Here is a 7,554-nt window from a genome sequence, read left to right on the forward strand (position 1 = left end):
ACAGGGGCATCAACACCACCTTCCTTTTACTGGCTATGCCTCTCTTTATAGAGCCCAGCATCCTTCTGGCAGCAGCCACCACCTTGTCACAGTTTATTCGCCTTTAAATCTTCGGATATTATCACCCCAAGGTCCCTCTCCCCGTCCGTGCATATCAACCTCTCACCTCCCAGCATATACGGTTCCTTCCGCTTATTAATCCCCAAATGCATTACTCTGCATTGAATTTTAGTTGCCAGATATTAGACCATTCCTCTAACTTTTGCAGATCCTTTTTCGTGTTTTCCACTCCCTCCTCGGTGTCTACTCTGTTACAAATCTTGGTATCATTCGCAAAAAGGCAAACTTTTCCTTCTAACCCTTCAGCAACGTCACTCATATTGAGCAGGATCGGCCCCAGCACCGAACCTTTCTTCCTCCGAGCGACTTCCCTTAACCACGACCCTGGCGTCTGTCTGACAGCCAGTTTCTAATCCAGTTCACCACTTTGGGTCCTAACCTCAGCCCTTCACTGCTCCTTGTGACCGTGGGCAAGCCACTTAACCCTTCACTGCCCCAGCTACATTAGACAGACTGTGAGCCCACCGGGACAGATAGGGGAAAATGCTTGAGTACCCAAATGTAAACCGCATAATACACCTTGTCCAAGCAGTATATAAAAACCCCTTTCCCTTCCCATGGAGTCGGTACACCAAACCTTGGACCCCCTCTGTTTTGCTACTGTCCAACTGACCTACTGTTTTTAGGGTTTAAATTTTTTGTTCTAGAGCTAAGGTACTGGTAAATATAATTCTCCAAACCCAGAACAAAAATAAAGTATAAAATAATTTACCATATATTATAATGTTTTATTTCGAAGCTGGTTAGAAGCAAGCCCTAGTGTCTCACTGTAATGCAGACAAAAGTAAGTCTCCACTCTACTACACAAGCTTCTATTGGTGCACTTATTAGGAAGCTGTCACATAACCCTAGCCCCATCTCTCGCATGCCTTTAAAAAAACAAAATGGTAGCATTTTAAGTTTCCTGCAATATTGTACTATATTGAAAACAGTTGGATAATTAAATACATAAACAGAAAATTTAAATTTCAGTCTATTAAATGTCAATAAAGATAAAGTCTCTAGAGTCTTCAAAGAATTGGATTATGCTTAAATTTTTTAGAGAGTTAGAGAGAACCAGATCTAAAGAGTTTATGGGCATGGTACCGGCTCAGAGAGAGTGTTCATCTCCCCTACCTCCCTTCCACAATGGAGAGCCAAATTCTCCTTGGCTCCTTTAGTATCATAAATCAAACTCCCATCGCTATCGGCATCTTCACCTCCATTTTATTAATCTTCCAGTACAACACTAAGCAAGATGATATTCACCAGGTTGGTGGCAGGTGAGGTAATGCCACAATCCAACTCACCACTTCTTGAGGGGGAGAGGGAGCCAGGAGAGAACTGGCAACTCCTGTCATCCCCAAGAGAAAATCAAAATTAAAGCATGGATGAAGGTAAGAAAGGAAATAGGAGAGATCTTTACATGTGGAGGGAGGGAGCCATGGTGGGGAGGGAGGGGGAGATTAGGTTTGCTCAGGTGTCTTGCCAGCCCCTCTCTTATTTGTCTCTCCAGAAGGGCAGAGGTGATACTAAAGTGGATTAATAAAAACAAAACCAAAACGAACAAATGCTTTATAATCTGAAAGTGCAGGTCCTTGTGAATGCAGGGGCTGCAGGAACCCCCGCCGGGATGGGATTTTCACATTCCGTAGACGCTTTCATCACTGTAAGCAATGTACAGGAAGAAATCCTCTTCGTGGTGTTCCTGCCAAGGAAGGAGCAATGGGTTACTGCTTGGCGCAATGCTTCCAGTCTGCTGTTGTCGCTCTTTCCCATTAGAGACAATGCTCTCCTAAGAACTGCAGCCCTCCCCACCACTCTATACATACCTGGTATAGCTGTCCCATTGTTGCACTGGTGGGAGGGATGACATTATTAACAAAAAAGAACAGGGCATCCTCTGCCCGGAGGTGAATTCTCTTCCGAATCAGGAAATAGAACTGTCCAACTGTAAGAAAGGAAAACAGACTTAGCAACAGAGAGGTGGCACACGAAGGACAATTTATTATTTCAAGTCATTGTGTTATATGCCAAGGTCTGATGAACCGGGAATGGCAGTAAGAGAACTTACAGAGGAATGCAACTGAATTTAAGTAGTTGCCAAAGAATTATTACCCTGATGCAGCGGGAGATTTTGTAACCCTGCGAAACGTCAGTTACAGCCTGGCAGCATTCTACAGCATAGTGCATTCTTTTCAAAGAACAGCTGATTTAAAAGCTTACAACAGATAAGTAAATTTGACTGTCAAATTTTGGAAGTTGCTGGTCGATATACTTATGATCTGCTGAGGTTATGTGAAACAAGTTTTTTTGGAAATTGTAAGAATCCGAATTGACAGTTTGATAAGTACTTTCTGCTAATTTTTTTATATTAATGTGAATCTATAAAAAATTGGTGCACAACACATTTTAGTAAAAAAATAAATATATATATATATAAAAAAGAGAAAAAATAAGTGATTTATCTAATTTTGATTACTAGGAAGGAAGGGTGTGTTTTGCCTATGATTTAAACGGAAGTGAATTGTTCATGTCTGAAACCCAGTTGGGTTAATTGCTCCATATTCTGAGGCTTTTCCACCCCATTTTTGTTCACATTTATATCTGAATAATAGAATAAAATAGTCATCTCAGCAGTACATAATTCCACGATGGGAGTTTTTCTAGTATTTTTGGACCACTTGGTCAGACAATTATGAGGATTTAATGTATTATATTTCATCCAAATTCTCTGGAAAACAAAAAAAGAAGAACACTTTTCTCCTACACATTCCCAGGATTAACCTGGGGCAGCATGTCTGACAAGCAAGAGTTAAGAAAAAGATGTACTGCCTACACTTGACACAAACATCAGAAGGTAGAGAGGCATTCCTGTATTGTTTCCCTCTATTATATGGTTATTGGATGAGCCCCGATGCAAGTATTTTACACTGAAATACAGCCCGTGTCAGGTCCTACAATAAATACCCTCTTTGTCTCCAATTCTGAAGGCCCTTGGTGCTTTTTTTGCTTCTGCTTTCCCAACAGAGTGACTGGAAATAGAATCACTACATGATCACATCCCACAAATACCTGTCTAAGCACACATTACATTACATTACTGATTTCTATTCCGCCTTAACCTTGCAGTTCTGGGCGGATTACAAAAGAGACAACTGGACATTTCCAGGATAATTACAGAGATAATTCTGGTCCTTTCCAGGAGAAGTTACAAGAATAATGGAGCTGTATATTTCAAGAGCTACAAAATGCTGTACAAATAGGAAATAGTACAGATCCAGTATATATACCGTTAGGGAAGCAGTTGACATGCTTGAGGCTAAAGAGAAGGGAACTGGTGGAGGGGGGAGGAGGGGGGGCGTTGCGTTGAGGGGGGTCTGGTTGGGGTTAAGCCATCTGTATACATTTTTTGAATAGGTGGGTTTTGATTTCTTTGCGAAAATATTTGTAGTCGTTTGTTGTTATCAGCAGGTTGGAGATAGTGTGGTCCTGTTAGAAAGTGGTACCTGTTAGATCTGAGGGCACTAGGTATTTCTTCTTATCCAGGTCTCCTATCCGTGCCTTTGGAGCTTTCTCCACAATGACCTGCAGACAGAAACAGTGGGTTCATAACAACAATGTGAGGGCCTCTCTTGGCTTTCTACACCTCTCTCATATTACACCCGAATCCTATTTCGGAAAGATTTTAACACCATCCCCCAGCTGAAAAATATTAACCCAACAGTCCAGGCTCAAACCTACAATCTGTCATCACATGTTTTCCAGGTGAGGTCAAACAAGGTGTTTACAGCCTAGGATATGACAACAGTCTTGTCATCACATATTTTACATCGTTACTCAGGGATAATTAGGCACCTGATTTGCTAAGTCTCAAAGCGCTCCCTCTAATGGACCTGTACCTAGAGTTACCATATGGCTCAAGAAAAAGGAGGACAGATTGAAACATCTGGGTTTTACTTCCACTGAAAGGAAGACAGATAAAGACATCTGGGTTTCCCATTGAAAGCAAGCCATCCTCCTTTTTCTGGAGCCAGATGGTAACTCTACCTACACCCCATGTTTCACAGAATAAGTGGTCCCTAATCAGGATAATCACAAGTCATGCCTTACCTCTTGCAAACACAGTGAAGCAGATTTAAGACAAGTTTCCAAGTTTATTTAATCTTTGATATACCGTTTATCCAAAACATACCTAAACGGTTTACAAAACATCAAAATATTATTAAAACAAAATATAAACTTCAAAGTAAAAGGTGTGCGGGGCGACAAAACAAATAGACAGACAGGCCCAGGTTCCAAAATCCCGGCTCTTTCAAAAATCCCACTAGGTGATTCAGCGCTAGGAGCTGTAACAAATGCGCCCAGATTCTGGCTCCGCCGCAGCTGCTCTCTCATTCTATAGATGCCAACGTATCAAATCTCCCATAAATCACCACCCTCAACTATAGGGAGAAAAAAAAACACAACCACCACCCTTCGCGCTCACCACACCGAAAGTGGTGGTGGTAGGGGAGAGGAGTGCAGAGGCTCTTCATGACTGCTGATGGTGAAGCTGATTTATTTTTAGCATTTCTATACCACTTATAACCTAAATGGTGTACATTCAGGTACTCCAGCATTTTCCCCTGTCTGTGCTGGCGGGCTCACACTATCTAATGTACAGGGGCAATTGGGGGGATTAAGTGACTTGCCCAGGGTCACAAGGAGCAGCGTGGGATTTGAACTCGCAACCTCAGGGTGCCGAGGCTGTAGCTTTAACCACTGCCATCACTCTAGAAAACAAACTGTAGTAAAAGCGATCCAAGTGTAGGACAATCCAGCCTTGTGACATCACTGATGAAGTCGGCTCTTAGGCATTGGTGGAATGAGGCATTATGACATCATGATACCCGCTCTGGTAATCAGAGGCTAAAACTATTCACACTATTTATTTATTCATTCAATTTTCTATACTGTTCTCCCAGGGGAGCTCAGAAAGGTTTACATTCATTTATTCAGGCCCTTGAGAATTTTTCCCCCGTCTGTCCCGGTGGGCTCACAATCTATCTAATGCAGGGGTGTCCAATGTCGGTCCTCGAGGGCCGCAGTCCAGTCGGGTTTTCAGGATTTCCCCAATGAATATGCATGAGATCTATTTGCATGCACTGCTTTCAATGCATATTTCATTAGGGAAATCCTGAAAACCCGACTGGACTGCGGCCCTCGAGGACCGACATTGGGCACCCCTGATCTAATGTGTCTGGGGCAACGGAGGATTAAGTGACTTGCCCAGGGTCACAAGGAGCGGCGTGGGATTTGAACCCACAACCTCAGGGCGCCGAGGCTTTAACCACTGCGCCACACACTCCCCTAATACATGCTCCCCCCCCCCCCCAAATGGGGCGGGGCTAGGGTTGAATTTGACTTTGTTGACCATGGGAGTTGTACAAAGGCCAAAGGTCTAGGTCCAAACTCAGGCGCCTTACGCAATATGCTGCCATTTCATTAATTTTCAGGTCCCCTCATCCCCCCCCGTCCTAATGATTAAACTCTAACAACATGATGATCCTACAACACTACAATAATAAAAATTAAAATTAAAAAAAAAAACCCACGTATTTTTAAATAATTAAAACTTGGGGGTAAAAAGTAAGAACATAAGAATTGCTATCCTGGGACAGCCATTAAAGCCCAGGATCCTGGATGAGCTGTCAAAACACCCCTTTTGGTTTTACGTTGCGCGCGGCCGCCTAAGCTCGCCCAACGGTTAGGCGAGCCCCTGCCCCTGCCTTCCACGGGCGGGAAGAGGCCAGAACCCCCGGGGAGAGGGAGGCAAACGGCGGGCCACTCACCGGCACCCGGTCCGGGTACTTCTTGCGGATCTTCTCGCCCTCGCAGCGCCGCTTCTCAAAGGCGTGCTCCTCCTTGTAAACAAACTTCATGGCGGCGGCGGCGGCTCTGGCTCTTTCCCCCCTCCCTGGCTCGCTCTCCGCTTCCGGTGTCTCTGGCCGCTGCTCCTCTCGCTCCGCCCCGTAGCCTTTCGCGCACAGACACAGCAGCGCCCCCGCCCCGCTTTGCGCATTCGCCAAGCGGCCGCTGCGCCGCCGGCGTACGCGCTGGAGCCCGGCCTCCACGCCACCGGCGTACGCACTCTGCGCCTGGCGTCCCCTCGCGCCTACGCGCTCGGCGTAACTTTTTGACAGTTGCGGGCGGTTATTCCCCGCCCCCTGCGACGTTCCATTTTGTTTCAAAGGCTGGACGTTAAACCGTCGCCTTATCCGGATTCGGCACCTATTGAAATCCCTTTGAGCGTCATAATAGCAAGCACCAAGCGGCTTCCGGGGCACTAAAAGTCGGGGAACTAGCGAGGATACCCCCGAAACGGCGTTTTTAAAAAGGTTGGCCAATGTGCCCACATCGAGGCTGCGCAAAGGGTGACGTCACAGGGCCCACATCAAAACAAGAGCTCGTCACAATTTTCATCTCTATATTCCCGCCCTCCCCCCCAATAATATATCTGTTCTGGATCAAGATTCATTTGGTGTTTATAAACCTTCGACGCCCCGCTTAAAAGAGGAAAAGAACGCGGGGGGGGGGGAAGTAGGTTAAACAGAAGCTAGTCCCTGCAACGTCAGCGCGGACGAATACCAACTTGAAAGGCACGTGACAAAAAAAAGAAGCGCCGTTTCAATCAGGTGACCGATCGCGCTCTTAGTCACGCGCTTGCGGCGTCACGGGGGCGGCTGAAGCACGTGAGTGCTGCGTTTGCGTCGCTGCAGCGCAGGAGCACCTTAAGACCTAAGACTGCACGCGAGTTGTACCCCACCAGCCACCCTTGCAACACTATAAGCTTGCAGGGATCTCAAAGTCCCTCCTTGAGGGCCGCAATCCAGTCGGGTTTTCAGGATTTCCTCAATGAATATGCATTGAAAGCAGTGCATGCACATAGATCTCATGCATATTCATGGGGGAAATCCTGAAAACCTGACTGGATTGGCCCTCAAGGAGGGACTTTGAGATCCCTGTGCTATGGCTAGTGCAGGGGTGGGCAACTCCTGTCCTCGAGGGCCGCAATCCAGTCCGGATTTCCCCCATGAATATACATTGAAAGCAGTGCATGCACATAGATCTCATGCATATTCATGGGGGAAATCCTGAAAACCCAACTGGGATTCCAGCCCTCAAGGACCGGAGTTGCCCACTCCTGGACTAGCCATAGCACAGGGAGCGCAAAGTCCCTCCTTGAGGGCCGCAATCCAGTCAGGTTTTCAGGATTTCCCCAATGAATATGCATTGAAAGCAGTGCATGCACATAGATCTCATACATATTCATTGGGGAAATCCTGAAAACCCAACTGGATTGCGGCCCTCAAGGAGGGTCTTTGAGACCCCTGCTATAAAGACACTAAAAAAAAAATCAAGCACCATGGCACTTCTAGGCACACTGCTTGGCAACGTGGACGTGATCCAGTT

General features: G+C 45.9%; 1 protein-coding gene across 1 annotated transcript; it reads right to left on the bottom strand.

Annotated features, from left to right (window-relative positions):
* Positions 1–1,304: 1,304 nt before the first annotated feature.
* Positions 1,305–6,242, bottom strand: GABARAP (GABA type A receptor-associated protein). Its single transcript, XM_033924104.1, has 4 exons — positions 5,934–6,242; positions 3,609–3,687; positions 1,932–2,050; positions 1,305–1,807 (listed from the first exon to the last, which is right to left on the bottom strand). The coding sequence occupies exons 1-4, from the start codon at positions 6,021–6,023 to the stop codon at positions 1,742–1,744; spliced, it is 354 nt and encodes a 117-aa protein (XP_033779995.1). The 5' UTR covers positions 6,024–6,242; the 3' UTR covers positions 1,305–1,741.
* Between the last annotated feature and the right edge of the window lie 1,312 nt (positions 6,243–7,554).

Source organism: Geotrypetes seraphini, chromosome 16, assembly GCF_902459505.1.
Source record: "Geotrypetes seraphini chromosome 16, aGeoSer1.1, whole genome shotgun sequence".
Lineage (NCBI taxonomy): Eukaryota > Metazoa > Chordata > Amphibia > Gymnophiona > Dermophiidae > Geotrypetes > Geotrypetes seraphini.

What these genes read in the sequence shown, in the direction of transcription:
- GABARAP (XM_033924104.1), bottom strand. Translation starts at nt 6,023, where the DNA reads ATGAAGTTTGTTTACAAGGAGGAGCACGCCTTTGAGAAGCGGCGCTGC. An exon ending in AGTGCCCTCAGATCTAACAG is followed by an intron (nt 2,051 to 3,608) that starts GTACCACTTTCT and finishes CCTTTCTTACAG; the next exon opens with TTGGACAGTTCTATTTCCTG. An exon ending in CAATGGGACAGCTATACCAG is followed by an intron (nt 1,808 to 1,931) that starts GTATGTATAGAG and finishes CTTCCTTGGCAG; the next exon opens with GAACACCACGAAGAGGATTT.